We start from the raw sequence: 21,413 nt of genomic DNA, 5'->3' as shown, positions 1-21,413 counted from the left end.
ACGCGAATCGTCGATTAAGGGACGCGTATCAGCGCTTGTACCGACGGGTTTACCTTAATATATCGTCTTGTTCACGGCGCCTTGCGCATACCTGTTCCGGGGTCGTACATGCACTTAGACAATCATAGTTCCGGACCAGTGAGACAAGGGCATTAATGCAGGTGGTGTAAATTAGCGCATCAAAGCCCAGTACTATACTACCACGTCGCCCAGTGATTATTGATGCGAGCCAACCATTGGCCACTAACTACCCATTGATTAGCTGAAGGTTTCCGCGTAATTAATGGAACATTCTCCGGCACCGATGCCCTAGATCGATCGCTCGCAATCGCCCGTCTTCCTGGTGATTTTCCAGATTTTAAGTACCTTCTTTTCGATAGGGTCACTTTTTAACCATAATTAATGGCGCGCGTTATTCCCTCCTCTTTCTTGTATCCTTCGCAGGGAGCAGCGTAGCGTTAGTGTATCGTGCGAATATAAAAGAGAAAATGGAAATTTCAAACTTCGCGCTAGAAAATCCGATGAACGTTTAAAATAATTTTCAGACACCTGTACCAAGCGCTTTATCGAGGACTAGCGTAAAATAACACGTTCGAAGGGCAACGAAGAACGCCTCTAATACAATTGTCAATCATACGTATGGTAGGTAAAAAATAGTGAAAAATTGCTCGTCGCGATACCCGCGGATAACACAAACGGTCCATACATCACTTGAACGACTCGAACGGCGGCCATCGGCGGGACGTAAAACTGGACGCTGGGAACATTAAACGCGGAACCAAAAACCGTCGATTACAAGTCGTTTGAGTGCGAAATCGGGTTTACAACGCGGGCGAACCGGGGTTTGAATGGGGGCGCTCTCGCTCCGCCGGCGGCCGAAGTAATTTAATTTCGTCGGCCGATGATGACCGCAGGAGTCGCCAAACATCGAATGCCGGACGATATGGCGGCTCTGTTTCGTCGCGCGGTCGCGTATCGCGATTCGATCATCGAAAATCGCGCGCTCGCGCTCACGTTCGCGCGCGACGGACGGACGGGGATCGATGGTCCTTGGTTATTAACGCGATGGATTCTGTTTGTGCGGGTCCGGCCGATCGAAAAATCCCGTTTGACGATCGAGTTCGATCTCGAGTACGGTTACACCCGCCGCTTTGCGTTACAGGCGTATTCCTTTGTTCGCAATCGCCTGTAACTTGATTTCGGCGGCTGTTCCCCGTTCGACGAGCGTTCGCGGTATCGAGGGTTGACGGGTCCTTTTAAATGCTGTCGCTGAGAGGCGAGCGAGGGTGCAGTTTGTGAAACGATCCACCGATTCGCAGCGCGAATTAACAGCTCCGCGATCATTTCTGCTATGCATTTATGGAAACGTTTAAGCATGCAAAGAGCGTACAACAACCGTAATATGGAAATATAATATATACAGAACGAAAGTAGAGTACGCGTTATCGTATTTCGAAGACAAAACAAGCCGCACACACCCGGCCAGATGTAATTATCAGAAGACATTAAACGAACAACGCCGAGATTAACGATAAGAGTACAGCGGCATAAAATTGGAATAATACTCGCATTCTCTACGCGTTCAATTTATTCCCCACGCTAGAATATACATAGCGTATAACACGCGTAACGCGCCCGTAAAAACTCCGTCCATAAAACACGCTCGGGAGGACGATTTTATTTCACTCAACGAACGTTCCGTCGACTAAGGAACGTCATAACCATCCCGTCTCTCCTACGGAGGGGTGTGCGGGGCCATCGTAAAAAGAGTCCGTCTGAAAGTTAATTATCGGCCGTCCTTTCAATCAAACCGCGCGACCATGTCTCGATGCCCGATGGTAACAAGAAATTGCCGTTTCGAAATGCCGCGCGCCACCCCCGCGCTCTTCCTGTTACCGTCTCGCTCAGCCCTCCTCGAGTCGCGGTTCGACCGCTCGTCGATCCTGCTTCTGTTTCCTCCTCGACGCACGCCGCCGTCCCGCAGACGTGTGTTGTGTACACCAGCGAAGTCGAGTGCCGAGTCAATAACCCCGTGCTTCCGGACGGCGGTGCACTTGAAGGGCTGCCGTTCGAACCGACAGCTCTCCTGGGCTACACGACGCTATCGTTCCACGGGCATTTAGCGCCGGTCAACGATACACACCCCCTGAAGGAACCGCGTTTCCGCTCGCCATCCGCTTAGATCGCAGCGCAGAGTCTGCTGCGGTGTACCATGACGCTTTTTTCGTCTGAGAAAAAAGTTGCACGTTGGATAATCTCTTCACGAGCGTATGATATTCCATTCGTAGAGCGCGAGTTTGATTGTAGCGATTGTTTTGTGGGAATTTTACCGGGGAGGGGAATAATTCTTTTGAAATATCTTGTTGAAGTACAATTGTTATTAAGTCTATTGTTAGTCACTTTGTAGTATGAACTTCGTTGTTCATTTTTAACTCTCTCGCTGCTCGATTTCAATTGAACTGATTCGCTACGAAGTATCCCATATATTTCTCATGCATCCGCTCTAAAACGCTGGCGGTCACGTTCACGCTACCCTTATCATTCTCGGTCACAGGATCGTTGTCGCCAGGTCCCGTCACTCGGTTCCAAATGCTCTCCTCTCGCAGCTCGGATTTTCGAACTCGCATGCAATCACTCTATTTATTTCCTTCCGGAATATCTCGTTATTCTACGTTCCTACGCGTGAACAATGGCGCGCGATAAAACCATTCGCACGCTACGATTTCGATTGAGCAATTTGGTAACAGCATAGCGCACGAATTAGGATATTCTAATGAGGAATATTAGCCTTGAGGTGTACGCTGGCGAAAGAGAGTTCACGCGAGTAATAAACGCAGTTTCGCAGTGGAATTAATCCGCAAGCTGATTAAGAAATTTGTCGAACAATCGCCGGTACAGCCGATCGACCTTAACCTCGTTGATTGATATTGCGCGGCAGTTAATTAACTGGTCCCAGGATGCGTATCCTACGATGCAGCATCGCAGCGCGATTAGGATACCGATACACGGACCATTGTTCTGTTTTCTGGCCCGTGAGGAACGCCATAATTAGTTGACTATCTCCGGTCAGTCGTTTCATTGCTTGTTCAGTTGCCGTGCAAATAGCGGCGAAACAATCTCTGGTGTTCTACGCGATTTAATGACGAACCCTGGCCGCAATTCCCGTGATTATAATCTGGGCTATATCAGCGCGGTGTGCAGTACCATTCTACCCAGATACGTTTCACAAGTCCCGTTTCTGTTCGTTTCGCCCTTGCAAGAAAACGATCGCAGATTTTTCGACCCTTCGACGATTTTCAAAGAATTCATGGAACAAACACCACCGATATAATCGCGATATTTTTTAATTTAATTTTCAAGCGTCACGTTAGAGACGTGTTAACAAATGAAGGACCCGGGAATGGAAAATTAATCAAGCATTAATCTTATTCCACGAGCATTCTCCGTTGCAATCGCAGGCGCGCGAGTTGCCGGTAATTTGTGGTCCGCCTCGATGAGGCTGGCTCTGTGTTCGTGGCCGCGATTGTGAATGTCTTGCGAACACGGAGAGACAGGAAACAACAGGGGAACTCCATAACTCTATATTCTATTCTCTCTGGCCCGACATTCAATCACTGCCGGGCCAGAGTTCAAATTCCCAAAGACCCTAATCGAAAATTCAAACCCACCCCCGTGGCAACGACACGTCTAAGCTCCGCTTGCCGCTCGTTACCGTGCACAGTCGCGCTGAATTAAGCGAGCACGCACTTTCCAAGTAGCCTGATAAAAATTTCCCGTCCCCGTCCAGCGTCTCGACAGTGCAGTTATGTTAATTAGAATTTATGCCCCTGAGAAGAAGCGCGCGTAAGTCGCGTTCAATTTTAAACAGGCGAAATGGCCGACGCGTTCGAGCCAACGGAATATCCGGCGACAGGAGGCACGCGCGCGTAGATGGCGAACCCCGCGCGGACGCTGATGCCCGCCCACGGTGATGATGTCCGTTTTATACAGGCGATTTCGTATAATGAAGCACGCCAATTTCCCAGCCCCGTCCCCGGGTATCAGGCTAACCGACCCCCGTGACGAAAGACCCTGCTGGATATCAACTTTTTGCCATAACGTGGCTGCGGTCGGGCGAGAAAGAAGTCGGAACCTCCGCGCGCACAGCCACGCTGTGGCGCACGTGAACACAGCGACGGACGCGGGGTGTCTTTTCGAGAGTCTCCGCGCGGCGGGTGGTGAAATAGGGCCGAGGGGTGAATAGGGAATGGGCCACTGCGATGTTGGTTCGTTGTCGAAACTCATAAAACAGATTCGCCTAACGATAAGGTATTCTCCGGTCGGATTAGGGGGAGCAATCTTCGTCCAGGTGACTTTATATCGCGGCGAAATTACGTTACCCTCGTGTACAGGGGATACGGATGTCTGCTTTTAGCCGCGGTTAGGCGTACGCGTAATTTGGCCGGGGTTACAACGGAGAAATGTATTCGATATACGTTCCCTCGGTCGCGGAATGAATTTGCGTGCCGGTCGTTTTGTCGTTGGACGGTGGAATTGCATCGAGGGACGGGGGATCGTGTTTTTTTTTTTCGTTGGACACGATGCAGGAAGTTTGGAACAAAGTCAATCCGATTCTCTGATTCGTCGGCCTGTTTAGATATCCAATACGGTAAATTTTTATCGGAAATCGAAGCGTGCCCGTTACCGCAGTGGTCGTGTGCGCTAAATTTCGAACTCTTCCCTCTGGCGTAATTAAAATAGCTGGATGCACGTCGGGATATTCAATATTATCCTACCTGTTCCACGGTGTCCATTAACAGCTTTATACCTTCATTATTGCCGCTTATTCGTTTACAGTAACTTATATTATAAATTAAAAAGATTTCCGACAGACAAGGAATAAGACACTTTTGCTGAACTCTACTGATGGTCTTTTTCTGTCACTTGAAACACGAGATGGATCAGTTTCGCTCGCGTTGACGATTGATCAGAATTATTTTAAATAAAATGCAGAAGAACGATACGCGTATACAATCAAATCGAACTCTAACGAGAATTTAATTGAATTCTTTACCAACGTCTGAACTACGAAACGTTCCAACAATTGAATATTAACTCCGCAGAAGGGCGTATGGGCGGGAAGCATCGCGCGAAACAGTTTCAATCAGCCAGCAATTTTTTCCGCGATTGTTCGATGACGGTTAATTAGATTCAACGTCGAATCAAGCACCCCGGCCGATGATCGACGCGCACAAAGGATCGGGAATTCAAGTTTCCCGGGCAGAAATGAAATTCAATTACGCGGGAGCCCGTAAATAAAGTGCACACGACCGGTACCTACCCCCCAACCCCCCTGGTTCCCGTCCATAACTTTTAATCAGAACTTTCCACGGCCGGGAGAGCTATTTTTCCGGGTGAACCGCTAAGTTCCCGTTCAGGCAACGAGCGTGCGGTTTTCATGGAGCGCGGCTAATGAATTTTCTGAAAATTACCCGCCCCAACGTGCCGCGCACGGATTCGCCCCGTCTTCGAGTGGCGAAGATCGCGGGGGGCGGAATTCGACGAGGGTGCTGGAGAACCGACGGTTTGCGCACGCTCGCCGCGAAACGACCTCGATTATACGTTTGAGAACGCGTCCGTGATATGTTCGAAAGGGAGCAGCTGCTCGTCCCTTATTAGCGAATTAAGGAAAGAAACAACGGGGGAAGTAGAGGGGGATGAGAGAAAGTAAAGGTGATCCTAGCCATGGAATACTTCGACGAGGGTGATTGCCAGTTCCGAGGGGCGCGTGCACGCGTGTCGTTTCGCAGTTGTAACCCGAGCCACGTAACGTGGACACGGGGCAATCCAATCGGTGCGGTAAATCACGTTTGACCGCCGAATCGATTGACCAAGAAATTGGAGGCAAGTAAATAATATTACCGGATAATGGAACCGGGCATTCCCCGCGTCCAACGTTCCGCGTTGGTGTTAATTTTCAAGTACCAACGACGCAGACGTCGCCATCGTTCGAAAGGAGACACCGATCCCGCTGGATTATGATATAAATCACGGAATACCTCGACTCCCCTTATCCGCGTCCCTTTCTCGCATCGTTCGCCCCTCTCGTCCATCCTGCACAGGCTACAACGTCATCCCGCTGGACGAGAGAGGCTGGCTGCGGTCGAGCGTCGATTTTTCTTCGACGCCGTACAGCCATCGCGCGTGCTTCATCAATAAGATCGCTCTCAAAGAGATTTGCCAGCGGCGAACGATAGACGAAGAGTGATAAATATAAGGCGCGCGGTACGAAGCGTTGAAAAATTGACACCCGACCGACGGACCCGTGCCAGGCCGATCCGTGAGCCGGGGGGGTTTTTCACCCCCTTTCGTCTTTTTTTCTGTCGTTCACTTGCATGCTGGACCCGTGCTCGGAGATGGGTCAATGTGGTTCGTAAAATGTCGATTTTCTTAGCTTGTTACGTAATCTTCGCTTGGTAAAAAGGTTTGGGGGATCTTTGGAGGCACCATCGAAAGCGTGGTTGAAATGGTACGTGAATGGTCTCGACGATTTCGGGGTAGTTTGTCGAGAATATATGATTTTCATTTCTCGTTCGCCTGGAATTATTTGTGAAAAATAGTCACACGATTTAATTAAATTAGTAGAAAATAATTCCGCACGTTTGATATTTCAAGTTATAATTTTTGGCTCGACATTAATTTGTTTAACTTCGAATGAATTTTAAAACGCGATATAACGATGCATACTTTTCTCGATGTAACCAATGGTACGACTATTTTTTCTATCATGGTCTCTCGAAATCGTTCGTGTAAAAGTATAATTTGTTCTTTCCATAGAATTTCGCTTGTAGATTCTTATCTCACGTTCATCTTCGTAGCAATTAAAATCAATCGCAGCTAATTTATCACGTCACTTCCTCGAGTTGCGAGAATTTGGTTGCGCGCTAGCGACGGTCCTCGTTCAACGACACGATTCTCGGTTTCTTCTCGTCCTCGTTCGCGCACTTCACGGTCTCGCGCTCGTTTTATCGCGCGTACGTGAAAGATTAGCGGATTAGCCACGTGCGAGGCATCGCTGATCAAAGTTTACGGGCGGATCGTTGAACGCGAGCGGTCCCGCTGGCTCCCGCGGGAGGAAACTTCATCTCGTGCTTTCACCCCGGAGGGTAGCAGCGCAATAACCGTGTCTTTTGTAACGGGCCGCGAATCACCGCTTGTTTGATATCTACGCGACGAGCTCCGCTCGCTTTGTCCACCATTTTCCTCCACCTTCTTCCCTCTTCTTCCATATCTCCTTTTCCGCGCGCGGGATGAACGATTCGTTGGCGATTCAATGACTCGCGCGACCCTTAAACGAAGCGTCCGCCTAACGCTGCACGCGAAATTTAGTTAATTCAAAATCGGTCGACGGTTATAATTGATGATTACACGCGAAACTAGGACACGATTGAACAGTGTACGCAAGCCAATCGGGCAATATCGCGTGATATTTACTGACAATGTTTCGTCAAATATTTCACCAGTACATAAAACTCGCGTTTCTATCAAAATAATATCGCGATATTTTAAACGCGCGTCAGTCAATTTGTAAAACGGGAATCCAAATTTGTTTTGGTCCCGGTATTTATTTTACGTGGCATCTGCCGTCGCCACCCCTCCAAACGTTCAGCCCGCGATAAATTGTTCGATAAAAATATTAAATTCCAAATGGTATATCGCGAATTTTGCAGCAGATTCTCGCGTAAACTTAATTAAAAAAAAAAAAAGCAAAACACCAAACGGAGAACCCGCGCGGAAACGAGACACGATACAGTCGAGCAGGCTAGCAGTGATTAACATTCACAGTTCCCCGGAAGGGGTGAAACATCCCGTTCATATCGAGGCTAGCGTCGGCGAGCCGTCCTTGGTAACTTCAAAGAAGCCATCTCTCCTCGAGGAACCGTTGGGCCTTTTGAGTTACAAGTTCTCCCGGGGCGGTGGACTCAAAGAAAGCAATAATTCTTGGAGGATCGGTTCGAATCGCGGCGCGAGAGCACCAAGGGTACGGTACGCGTCTCACGTATTCGTGGCTGAGAGGGTAGGAGAGGGATAAACTCGGACCGTTCGTAGTCGACGTGGGACGAGTCGAGCCGGGGGTGGCAAAGGAAAACCATTTCACGCCCGACTACCCTTCCCTCTCCTTTCCCTCTACCTCTCTCCCTCTCTCTCTCGTCCCACGGTGGGAATAGTCGATCGTTTCGCGTCTCCTTAGCATCTCATCCATCGCTGGTGTCTGGCCGCCTTACCTGGCTGCCTGTTCGCTTGTCGAGTCGGCTGCCAGTCGCTACGTTGCGGCTGGGAAATTTCGTGTTGTTGCTCTAGCGTTCCATCGCTTAAGCCTCCGCCTCGTCCTTCTACTCTATCCATTTCTCCTACGAGCTGGAGAATCTGAGATTTCCTGAAGGGTATACTCGTTGCCTGTTGTGCGAACAGCTCCTACGTTGGTGGTAAACGAAAAAAAAAAGAAGAATAACATCTGCACGCGGATCCAGTCGTGGCGCTCGTTGCAAGCGCATCGCTGAAGCGGCTGAAACCTCTCTCGTATGCGAGTTCGACTGGAGTCAGTAGTTTGGTAACTGAATAAGTTACTCCGTAGCGTGCGTTGATGTACGATAGTCGGTTCGTGGCACCAGTACCAGGTCGATTTATCATTTGCAATTTAATGATCGATCGGGCGTCAGAAAGTTCTTCGAGGGGATCTTTGTTACGTTCCCATTACCGCTGGTTAAATCGTGGACAAATTGGCTGCGATACCTCGGATCCGCAGACAGTTCGCCTCATTTCAGATCGCACGGTTGTTACGCTGGTTCGAACCAGCGCAACGCGCGGCCCCTCGGTTTGTTCTCCCGATTAATTCTCGAAACGCGAACGGATTTATCGCGCGCCAGCGGTACCACGCGTGGCGATCAGAAGATTTAAGATGGCGCGCACCCCTCGAGCCTTCGAGAAACTTGGAACTCGTTCCGGCGCGAATTAGCGCGGCCTGGGCCAGCGATAATTTAACGGCCGGCGTAAAACGGGACGGTTCACTCGGGTGCGTGGATTTTTATCGCCAACAACTTATATCGTACGACGCCGACAACCTCCACTTTATAAGAAAAGTAACGTTTCTTTCGGTGCGCGGCGTCCTCGGCGAATATTTGCATTTTAAAAGAATCCTCTCGACTAGCGGGGGTGGCGCGCGGACGGTTGAAAAATTTAAACCTGTCTAGATAGACGTCGAGGCAGCCGCTCTGCCTGGCCTCGCCGTAATTTGTGGTATTCATGGTGAAATATCGACGCGAGAGCGGAATTTTCTCGCGAAATAATTTACGATGCTTGTTGTTTTTCCTGCCTCGATTCATTAATGAATGCTGTATAATCACACGACGAGCTTTCACGCTAGTTAACGATTCGCCCCATTTTCATTCGCGTTTCGATATTATTCCGTAGATTTGATGATGGATAATAATTTTGAATAACGGTACGAAGTGTTACGTAAAGTGTATCGCGATGTGTCCTGTACATTTTAATGTGACACGCGATCGAACGAGAAATTACGTAGAATCTAGAAACTCTTACTCTAAGATGTGTCCCTTTCTCACATTGATTAATTCTACTTCTAAAATCACCTAGCATACGCTGACCTACTCCACTTGCCGCTCGTCCGACCGCGCACTTACTCACTCTACTTACCCTTCGTTCTCTAGGCGCGTCTAATCAGGAATTCGATTAACTTCCGTTCTTTAAATTGCACGGTGCATTAACATACACTAACAGTGGGAATACTTTATGCATATTCGAAGGTTGAACGGATAATAGTCGATGTTTAAAAACATCGCCAGGATGATTTCCATATAAACGAACGTGAAGGGTAGCGACGCGTTTGGATCTAATTTCGCGGCAGCTTTCGGTCGTCGATTCGATTATACTGCTGCTACAGAATTTACGCTGGCGTGTTTTGCCCCCTCCCTCCTCTCTCTCTATTTTCTTTTTCCTTTTCTCTCTCGCTGAACGAGTGGATACTTTCATAATTAAAAGCACTTCACTGCGCGCGGCGCGAGCAGAAATTGCTCGAGACGCGCGAACGTACGCGGCCGCGGCACGGATTTTAAAACGTACGCGGGTTCGTTTCACGAACCCGCACCCTTCGCACTCGGGACGGAGAAAACTACTTTGCGCTAGAGCGTTCCTTTTTACACGGCGTTTCCACGCGTATATAACTTTAGATTCCTGAACTTTACCGCTTCCGCGAGTAGGTACGAGCGCGAACTTGGGGGTGGCCGGGATCAACGAAACGGAAGCGTTTAACCTTTGAAACCGTGGCCCAACAATTAATGCGCTCTTCAGAATTACACGTACAAGGAGCTGGAAATTATTCGTCAACAATTTTTCAACGATTCGCTCGCGTCGTCGCTTCTGAAATGCCAACGGTTCGGAAACGCGAAGCGTCAACTGGTACACGCTTTCGCGTGTAACTAACCGTGCACTTACGTGCAATTACGATCGCACAATAAAAGCAGATGTCGAAGCGAGGTGAAACAGGCTCGCGCAGGGTCAGAGGCCCATTCATCGTACAGGCGAGTAGAACACGCGAGCTGGCGAAAGTAGAATAGACCAGAAACGCGGGGTTGACGCGGCGGAAGTGGAACGGCGTGCGGGCAGGCACGCGGAAAGTAAAATAGGTTTGTGCACGGTCAGGCGACTGGAAAGTGGAGCAGGTCAGCGTTTGGCCAGTAAGTAGTATGGATCGCAGTACAGTCAGCCGAGCGCGCTGACCGGACGTGTTGGCGGAGCGGTTTCGGGTGATGTTGCCTGGCGATTAAATATTTGTCGTCGTCAAACACCGGCGATTCAGCGCCGCGATTAAGTAGAACAAGGATAAAACGTACGATTGAATTATTTTCTACGCGATCCAACGGCCGTGTCCAGCCGCGTTATTTCTATGTTCAGTCGCGCTCGATCGCGGGCGTTCGCGAATTATTGATACGCCGGTAGTTTCCGGATCTCGCCGGGACTTTGTCACGGTGGATCGCGCGACGAGCATTATTTAAGCTGTTTATGCACCGGCGACTTGGAATTGCAGTTTAATACGTAATATCCGTGGCTACATCCTGGGTGAAATATTGAACGCAATAATGTCAGTGTCGCCGGGCATGATAAATTGATTTTAAAGTCTTCGAACGGGACGGGTATGCAAATGATTTCTGACAATAATAACGTCACTCGCGGGCAATCATTCTTGCGGCGCAATATCACCGGGAATCTGGCCGAGGGCTCTTCCGTGTTTTCCCGCGGATTAGAGACCTCCCTCGCGATTTATCGTTATCCTTCCGTCCGAGTACTAAATTCCGTCCAGGAACGAGGAACAAATCCAGTGTGGGTGGCCGCGCGAATGCTTCATTTTTAAGGCAGTTTAAACGCTCTTCCTCCCAAGATTCATCGACGTTCTCCTTTATAACCTGCCGTTAATTTCCATCGCGAGACCAGACCATCTTACTATAATTTCTACGAAGTAACGCGACAAATTATGCCCGACGCGGTGGAAGAAAAATGATCGTAGCGCGCAGAATTCATTTTCCCTTCCGTGTTTGCCCTCGCTCTTTTCGGCGTGGTGCGCGGTCGCACCTGTTGCGGCTTTGTTGCGCACCGCGGAACGCAACGGCGTTATTCCCTTTTCGGCTGGCGAGCGCTGCCCCTGACAGGCTCGCTCGCGAAGTCGCCTGTAAGTGTTCAACGCTTGTCCGGGGACCGTGACGACGTTTCCCGTTTTAATTCGTCCCCTTTAAATTCCGCGGCGCAGCTCGCGCTTTATTCACGAAGTCGCCGCGCTTTTGTTCGCTGACAAAGAGGCGTCGCTCGCGCTCCGTCCCGTCCGCGCGACGAAATCGATTAACGTCAAGTGTCGCGACGTCGTCACTTTCGCCGTCTGCCATGGCTCTCGAAGCATTTTCCGGACACATTCGTCCCACCTACGCGCTATTAACAATTTACTCTATCGAAATTGCTAGACCGTTTAAGCTAAAGCCCCAATGATCCTTCTCAAAGGACCATCGCCGTCGATTCCAATATTTACCTTCTATTCCCTCTATCCCCAAGGGAAGCACAGAAGTAAGCTAGAAAGAGGGCCAGTAAATCGCGCGTCCTCCGCGCGATTCCTCTATTTCGCGGCTTCCTTAAATCCGTCGGAAATCAATTTATGGTTCGACCGTAACGGGACAATTTCTATCGGGTCGAATAACGCCCTTTGGTATTCGAAAAACCGCGTCGACGGTAACGTATGTTAATCGAAACGATTTCCTTTTCGTCGCGGCGGCTGGCGGATAGTAAATTCCGGATCGAAGGGGGGGCAGCCGAAGAGAAACGGTGGGAGATAGGCTGGGAGCCAGAATAAGCAGCATACTTTCGCGGTGGGAGAGCTTGGAGGTGGTCCCGGCTAATCTTTCCGCACCAGATACACCCTGGGACCGGATGAAGTCGATCGAACGCGGTGATGCGTGAGGACTCGCGAATCTTTCCCCACGGGCCGTCCTCAGGCGACGACTCTTGAATCTTACCTGTTTATTGCTAGCCTCGAGCGTGCTGGACGATTATTGCTGGCGACGTCGAAGAAACTTCTCGTATTGATCGATCGACGATTCGTTTCGACGTTTTCGATTTGTAACCCTGGTGGAGAAAGAGGACTGTACGATTCCTTGCTGCTTAGAAATTCACCAATTAACCGTGATGCGGACGATTCGTGTCCGAGTTCCATGGAAATTATAATATCTTTCGAATGGGGGAGGGAAGTTAGTTGAATTCATGTTCTGTGAATTATATAGAGGATTGACGTTGAGGAAACGTTGTGTAATTTCCTTTGCGTGGCATAGGGTATAAGCCAATGAGAGTGGTCGTGCAAGTGGAATAGGACGGTCTTTGAGTTTATAAGTGGCGTAGGGGTCGCGTGTGGTCGGACAAGTAGTATTATAGAGAGAGTCTCCCTGCTGTGTAAGCGATATGGTAGCCTTTTTGGATTAAGTATGGTCGGGCCGTGGGTAGTTTCTGATTAGGAAAGTAATCGTAAATTGCGAACAGTCTCGAACAAGTGGTATAGCCGTCGAACAGGGAAACCAGTAGTATGGACCAATGTATGAAGTAACGAGTCAGAGAGTGGTGTAGACGACTGGACCGAGGCAAGTAGTGTAAAGACAGTAGTAGAACAAGTGTCACGGGAAGCTGTTCGTGGTCAGACAAGTAGAACAGTTTGACAGATAGTTTGGCAAGTTGTACGGAGAGGGAAGTGGTAATAGAATCTTACTTTAAAATATTAAGGAACGTTCCACGTTTCGCAATTTTGCAGATTAATAACTCGCAGGGACGTACATTTCCGTGGAAATTACTTGTTTAAACTTAACTCGGAGAATACCAGCACTCTCTCGCGGCAGGAGTGTCTTCCCTCGATTAAAAGACTTTCAAAAACATCCTTTTTCCCGCATACCGTGGATGGTTCTGAATATTTAACGCTGCCACGAAGTTTTCCTATCAGAAACTCGGAAACATTCTCGAAAGCTCTGTCCCCCCTTTCTCCGTTTTCCACCGCGCAACTTTCGAAAGGCTGTCAAACAATAATTAATCAGCTGGTCTAGCTCGGGGTGTCGTTAAACGCGACGTTATCTCCAGCGTTCATCGCCATTGGCTGATTCATATTTCGAGTCGTAGCTCGACAAGATTTTTCGTCGACCTCGAATCAAACGACGACGACGACGAATCGGGTCGTTAAATCCTCGGTTGTCTCGTAAATACAATTCCGTCGACTGTTTCCAGGATCGGACAATCTCGAGCGAAACGTTCTCGTAGGGTATTTCGAGTCGTAACGAAGTAAGGGTGGATCTCCCTTTGACTTCGAGTTCGAATCACCCGCTACCAGTTTCGCGTCAGGTCCCTTTAATGAATGACAATGAATCTTTCGGACAGCGACGAGCGTGGTAGCGAAAGCTGAACAACACGGGGGCGCAATAAACGCGAACGACACCCCCTTAATACGAGGGACATTACGAGCGTCTCGCTAATGAGAGTCGCGTTGGATAATCACCCTGAACGACGCGACTCTGCGCAGGAAAAATGGCTCGGATGGTATAGAGTCGTAGAAAAAAGTGATCAGCGCCAAGTGGCGAGAGGGGTGGTTTTTGGTCGACAGAGGGGACGTCCCAACGGGATTCGCAGTTGTGCTCTTACTAATTTTCGAAATTAATTTATCGTGAGTTCGAGAGCGAGATATACTGTCGAGAATTACACGCGAGCGTTCGCAGCACGATCCACCAAGGTGAATTTTAGTTAAGTACCTAGTTAGCGGTAGTTTCAATAGTTCTGTCGAGAAATTCGTCAACCCTCTTGTGTTTCGTGTTATCGCAGGAAACTACCGTCGGAGTGTACTTCATTGTTACCGTGTAACTCAATACGAAGTTCTTCTCTGGTATCTTGTTATTATATCTCTCCTCCGTATTATAATTATATTTCCTTATTACGCACTCCGTTGCTGCCGTGCCGCCAAGTAATTCGATTTCATTCCCCGCGCTTCACGTGTTCATAAACATTTTAATTTCTCGCGGGCTTATTTAACGAAGCGAATCTTATCCACCCCCTCTCGGTTTCTCATCGCGGGCCCGCAATCTTTGCCCACCGTTGCAGTTATTAAATTCTATTCGACCGTTATAAAAATTCCAGCGGAACCGCATGCAATTCGCCCACCGTAAAGATCAATGTTTCCTCGTCGCGTTTCCCGTTTTTTCCCTTCTTACTTTCCCTCTCCGCCTCGCGTTCGCCTCCGCTCTCTTACTTTAATACGAGCATTCCTTCTGATATTCGCGGGGAAATCGATCGCCGAAGGAGGTCGGGCCAGGCGATATTGTGAAATTTTACGAACCATAGATATCTGGGGAATTCCTGGTTCGGCCAGACCTGGCGCCATATGTGCGAAACGCGGCCCAGCCACTGTTCCGAAATTGTTTTTAGCGTTATGTTTCTGTATTAACGCGCCCGGTGCGCTTTCTACCCCGGGTTAAACGCGCGCCCCTGCACCTATTATTGGCTCGCGAGTCCGGAAGGGTTCGCCAGGCTTCTTTACAGACACCGTTCACCCTGTACACGTTCCACGCGTGTATCGAACGAAGTAACCAGGCCTGTAACATTCTCGGAATATCCCGCGAACGTGATAACGCAGCCAGGCTGTGTAAAGTCTGGCTTAATATCCGTTTTAAAAAATGTACATTTTAAATATATTCCCAGCGTGGTATTTTTAAAATCGAGGGAATTAACGGCAACGCCGTGAAAGTCGGGGCTCGTGTATAACAACGCGTTACTTTTGTTCGCGAAAGCAATTATCACGTTCAACTGGTATTATAATATCGGCTACTCTGCTTCGTTACGCGCGCGTTTTTATTCGGTCGCGCGCACCCCGTATCACCCCCCGCGATCCCATTAATCCACGGCGATATCAACGATGAACTTCGGGATTGTTTGAAACGTTTCGTAACGCCGAGGGACGGTGCGTTTCGCGGCGAATTAAATCCGCGAAATGGAACGATAATCAAGGAACTTTTATCGACTCGAGCCGCCCGGGCTCACCCACTCGAGCGTATAATCGTCGATCGTTGCCAAGTATTTTATAACCCCGCGCGTTCGCTCGCTTGCCTCCCCGTTGAAATTCCGCGGGAATTGAAATCAAATAGGAATCGTTACCCTCGTAGATCGGTTACGAGAACGCGCCCGCGTCGGATGCAAAGGTTACAGTCGTATAATTCGCTACACGTTTACGATTAAATCCCACTCGAACGACGGGGGTGCGTTACCCACCCCCTCCTGAACGAACCTCCGCGCTCGCCGTGTTTCGAGCACGCGATAACCCCCGCGCATAGCGGTAGATAAAACTGTATTAATTCGGTGACCTGGATCGACGGGACCAGTCCTCGGTTAGACGTTGGTTAAACCACTTTACTTCCACTCTATTACGCGCGGAATCAACGGCGCGTCCGTTTCGAGGCTGAACGACGGATCGAGCGGAGCGGCCTGTTCCGCCTAACGAGCAAAAAGGCGGCTCGTATCCCGTTCGTTAATTCTACTTTGCCGCGATACACTGCCTAGATTCGCCTGGCGTGCTTTTCAACGGGAATTCGCCGACGAGCTACGGGGAAGAAATTTTTTGCCCGCGGACGCAACGCGCAATCGAACCAACCGATTCGTCGGGAACGCGGAGGACTCTCGAGCCGGCCTTCCTCCTTTTTCTCGTTTTTATCGGACGTTTCAACTGGTTTATGTCATTGTTTGCGCGCGTACCGTTGTATCACGGTAGCTGCATCATTTAAGGATATTTCATCTATCGCAGAGGAAGCTGGATAACATCGCGGAGCACTGCTGGCAGATCTTCTTCCTAGGGGGATGATTCCAAGCGAATATAAAACCGTGGAAATATTTACCGTTCTTTGCGCAATTTGTATAATACAAGCGATTTTCAGCAGTACGACGATCGATGGAACGATACGTCCCAATTAATGCGAGCACAACAACGTGGCTTTGTTCCATCGGAACAACAAATGGAGGAAAAAACGGACTATTTTTGTAGCATCGATATTACCCAATATTACACGCGCACGCTGTATTATTCTCAGGACTATTGTAGTCGGCATGAATTATGTACGAACAATGGGAAGTTCGATTATTGTTTTCCTAACGTATGAATCATACAGCGTGGAATAATAAATTAGCGAACGAAAGAGTACGATCGTTTGACGAACATTAGAAATGGCTGATAGAAAACCGCTCAGATCTAACAATAAATAGGGAAGCTGGTCCAGCGGGTCGAAAGTTTCGTTAAAAATTGGCGCGATGCTGATCGAGAAGTTGGAGGAACAAGCGTATGCTCGCGAGGGGGGGTGAATATATTATATAACCAGCGCGGGCGGGGTAGCGTTCTTTTCCCTTCGTATCCTTTCCTCTCCTCGACTCGCGATCGCATTACACGGATCTGGAACCCTTCCAACGGGGCGAGTCCGTGATTTTTCGACTGAAAATTGAGGCGAAAAGTGTATGCAAAGTGCGGGCCTGGATTTTTCTCGGATACCGCCGCGCGCTTTCAAATCGTACGATGCGATCTTCCGGTTCTAGGCCCGATCTATCCTTTTCACGTGGGGAACGGTGAATTAACGGGCACGCTTATTCACCTCGATCGGTAGGAGGGGCGGGCTGGGCAACGTGGCACGAGCGTGGACCGGGAAAGGGTGAAACGAACGAAATTGAGCGATCGAATAGAATTGGAAGATGAAAGGGTGAATGTTCCGGCCCGATGGGGAATATTGGTTAATTAAATATGCACGGTAATGGGAATATTTATTGCATCGATGGAATATTAAACGCGTTATCGTTTATGCCTCTGTTACTGTTGGTACTTGGGAAATATTTAACGTTATTATCGTTGTTATTGATACTACCAAATTGTTTTAATTCATTAGCGATGACTTACTATTTTAGTGAAAATAATTGGATCGAATCGTATTACGTATCGTGCCGGCTGTGAATCGCGCGCGTTTCACGGATTCGACGGCCCGTCGAAATAATGCTACAGCGGGGAATAAAATCGCGCAAATTGCCGCGCCGATAACAAAAGAAATAATGGGAGTAATAGGACCGCGTCAAACGTGGAATTTCAGAGTCCCGCGTCGTTGATTCGCGATAGTAGCGCATCGTGATTACTCGACGATCAGAAGTGAATGGCTGTACGTTCGAGAATTAGAGAAACCACCAGCAGCGATTCAGAAGTCACACGATAGGTATTAATATTCATCGCGATCGGCTCTGTTACGATCCGCGAGAAAATTATCCGCGAAACAATCGAGATCTCGTTATCGTGGACACTTGGTTCGCGATTTTATATTAATTCCTCCGCGGCGTTTCGTTTTCATCGTTCGCGGGGGATTTTAGTAAAAAAATAAAAGAAGGAAAAGTAGAATCGGTGGATAAAATTTCGAGCTGCCCGCGCGGATTTATTGACTGTGATGGGCATACCTTTTTCAGTTCGAATGAAACCCAAAATTTCGGGGTTTCCACCCTTTTCCGTTCTACCCCTCTTCTTCGCCATTCGTACATATCGTGTATTCCGCGGTAATGCGAAAATTCCGATGGAATTGCGGATAGAAAGGACGCGAATGAGAAACAGTGGCAAAGGATCCCTGCGTCTTCTAAATTTTTTGTTGCTCTTTTTAAACGAACCTGTGGACAATGAGAAGCTAGCAGAGAAATTGGAAAATATCGGACACAAACTACGGTCCTCTAAATGTTCCTACTTTTTTCGTGCCCTCCATTTTTTCGCCTACCCTTTCGCGGTAAGTGGTTTCCGCAATTTCTCTTCTATTTTCAGTAAGGTATAGTTCGCTAAGTGCTCGACGAATGGAAGGAGAATAAAAGGCCCATTGAGTGTCTAACATTGATTTTATCCCTTTCAAAATATGTTACCAAGCACCAACGTATAAAGAGTAAATGAGTTCCTGTTTTATTTGTGGCAATTCGGAAAGTCGAGAGAGTTCTCGGTCGAACTGATGTCGCGTTATGGCCGTATCACGGCGATTATCTCGCGAGTAACAGGATTGAAGATTTTCCGTCGCTACGCGTAGACTTTAAGAGAAACGGAAACGGAGAGGCAATTACGGCGAAACGATCTGATTTGAGGAGAGGAAATTGAAGCAGAGGGATGGTAAACGCAAAGCGAAACGGTCCAAGTATCGCGTTAGTATTCCGAGTGAACGTCTATTTTATTACGTGAAATCGGGCCGCGTGTCAGAGATCGCAATTTCGATGGCCCCGAAAAATCTGCACGCGTATTCCTTTTCCATAATCCATTTCGTGGGGCCGGGCCCGTGCGCCGGTTTTTGGCAAGATCCAGGCCACCGGAGGAATTTAATGAACGTGACTCGATCTTATCGGCGGCGAAACGAATCTCTGAAACCCGTTGGAGAATCTCGTTGAAACGCTTGGCACACCCTTAGACTACACAAACACGATCAATTTGGATGGAAAACATGATTCTTATTACCGCCATTCTCTCGCGCCCCTCTCGCTCGCCTTAACTAAGATAAATTTGTATTTCCTCGTCTCTGGTTTCCGCGATGCCGCGTCTGTGGCTCGAGGAACGTGGCACATTGCTCGATGGGACGCTCGTCGCGAATAATAATGCCGCAAAAATCGTTCGCAAACCACTCCCTTATTTTCCACTGAAAATTCCGAACAAATAATCGCTGAAATCTCGAAAGATTCAATTCTTTCCTGTCTCATTAACTCCTCGTACCAGCAATAATTTCTAAACGAAAATCGGGACCATTTAGACGCGAGAATTACCCCCAAATCATCCCCTGTACTTAAATACACTTCTGTCTATGAGATTATTCATCGTTACGGGGTCATAAAACGAGGAACTAACCGAAGGGTTGAATTCGTTACAGAGGCACCCCGTGGGACCTACCTGCTGATAGATGGTCGCAGGTTGGACCCTGGCAACCAGTTTGTACCCGTGAAGGAGGGCTCCGAGTTGACATTGGAGTGCGCCGCCGAGGGCGGTAACCCGCCACCGGATTTAGCATGGGGAATGACTCTGTCTCAGGCCACTTTAGACGGCCCTGAGCAACCGCCGGACAATCTGACCGTGCTACCCTCGACGTCCGGCAGACGCAGCGGGGCTTACCTCAAGGTCCTCAGGGGACACCATAACGCGACGATCGCTTGCGTCGCGCGCCACGTCACCCTCACGATGCCAATGAACGCGAGCATCCTTCTGGACGTGCAATGTGAGTAAAGTTTCCACGTTACATTCGATTGCTTTTCTTCTGGAGAACCGCGGAGTTGAAAATCGTTTATAGAGAAATTTTGAAGAGGGTTTCGGAAATATATCGCGTACGTTTGATGTTTTTCGTTTCGACTGACGCGTCGAGGGAACTGTCTGAGAAATACTGTTTCATATCCCTGTGCGTGGTAGTTGAACCTGAATATATGAATTTTGCGGAATGTTTGCAGCTATTCCGTTATAAACGCGCGTCTCGTAGAATTTAAACAGCAAATTGAACGCTGAGAGGAGGGCTATAACATTCTATCGGGTAGGATCGTCGACGCGAACGCAGTGATAACAGCGGTGTCTCGGTTTAAACCGTCTTCACGTTGCCCCGGAATTATAGTCGTTGTCTCGTCTCGGACTCATCACTTTCGTCCGTCCTGAAACTGTCGTATAATTTCGAGCTTCCCACCGTAAGCCGTCTCGTCGCGTGCTCGCCTCGTCTGGTCTTCGACCTTTTCGCTTTTCCCCGGAAACTCGGAAGACTCGAGGCTCGCGCCACCTACGACTCATAAAACTCCTCGAGTTCCGGCCGGAGAGAATGCCAGGAAATCTTCCGTAGATTCATGAAATAATAGAAAACCATCCTCTCCTTTGGCCAGCGATAAAAAGAATCACCCTTCGTTAACGAGTCAGTCGAAACACGAGCTCGCGTCTCTCGACATCGGTTTGATTCAAACATTTTCCACCGAGAGAGGAACAATTTGGTCAGGAGAAAATAGTAGATAGGAAGTTTTAAACGCAGCCAGTGTTGCGATATCGCGTCGATCCGACAGAGACTCAACCCCTTGATTCGACGAGCACCCTTCCAATTAGGTCACCGCTTCATACTTTCGTTATCGCGGCTCAGTCCCAGTAGTCTCGTCTCGAACGAATTTTCCTATTTATCCACCCACCTCTGCCTCGGTACACATCCTCGTTACGAACGGATCTGAAGCTGGGGACTCGTGATAAAGGGGCGTACGGAGAGGGGGATACGGTGGGAAAGTTACGAGCGTATTATTTAGTTGATGCAGCGTTGAAATTGCCGGTGGCCCATGGTCGAGATCTAATTTCCGTAGACTTCGCAGCCAGCACAATTCCCGTTGAAATATTAGGCAGAAGAAATCGCGATACCGGGGAGCTGGCGAAAAAAGCCACGGCCAGTTCGCGGGGAGCGTTTTAAAAATGGGCTTAATTCAAGTCGAGCGGCTAGGAAGTGTTATAATTCCGCGGATCGTTTTTCCCACCCTCTGGCGTGGTCTCTGCGGTTTATATGGCCGCGTCGGAGGGGTTGGGACTGGGACGGGACCGGCAATTCAGGATTTTCGTGATATTAGAGCGGGGACAGCCGGCTTGGTAAACGACGAGGAAGAAACGCGCGAGTCAAACGTGTCGAAATTAAAGCGGTTATTCAATTTCGTATATACGAGTTCGCTTTTATCCGCGCTTTAAAATCGTTGGAAAATATTGCCAGAGATTAACGCGTCCGTCCGATCGCGGGTGTATATCGAAAGGAAAGAATGTCGAACGCGTTTCGAAATTTAGAAAGATACCTCCAGCGAAGTGAATAATAGACGAATATTCG

The 21,413-nt window shown here is 48.8% G+C and overlaps 1 protein-coding gene across 1 annotated transcript in view; it reads left to right on the top strand.

Annotated features, from left to right (window-relative positions):
• Tei (irregular chiasm C-roughest protein teiresias) overlaps nucleotides 1-21,413 on the top strand; it is a 272,197-nt gene that overhangs the window by 143,849 nt on the left and 106,935 nt on the right. Inside the window, exon 6 of the mRNA XM_076894980.1 lies at nucleotides 19,464-19,805. Within this exon, the coding sequence (XP_076751095.1) occupies nucleotides 19,464-19,805 (342 nt within the window). The remainder of the gene's footprint in view (nucleotides 1-19,463; nucleotides 19,806-21,413) is intronic.

This window comes from Xylocopa sonorina, chromosome 5 (genome assembly GCF_050948175.1).
Source record: "Xylocopa sonorina isolate GNS202 chromosome 5, iyXylSono1_principal, whole genome shotgun sequence".
NCBI lineage: Eukaryota > Metazoa > Arthropoda > Insecta > Hymenoptera > Apidae > Xylocopa > Xylocopa sonorina.
This window is presented reverse-complemented; position numbering and strand designations above follow the sequence as displayed.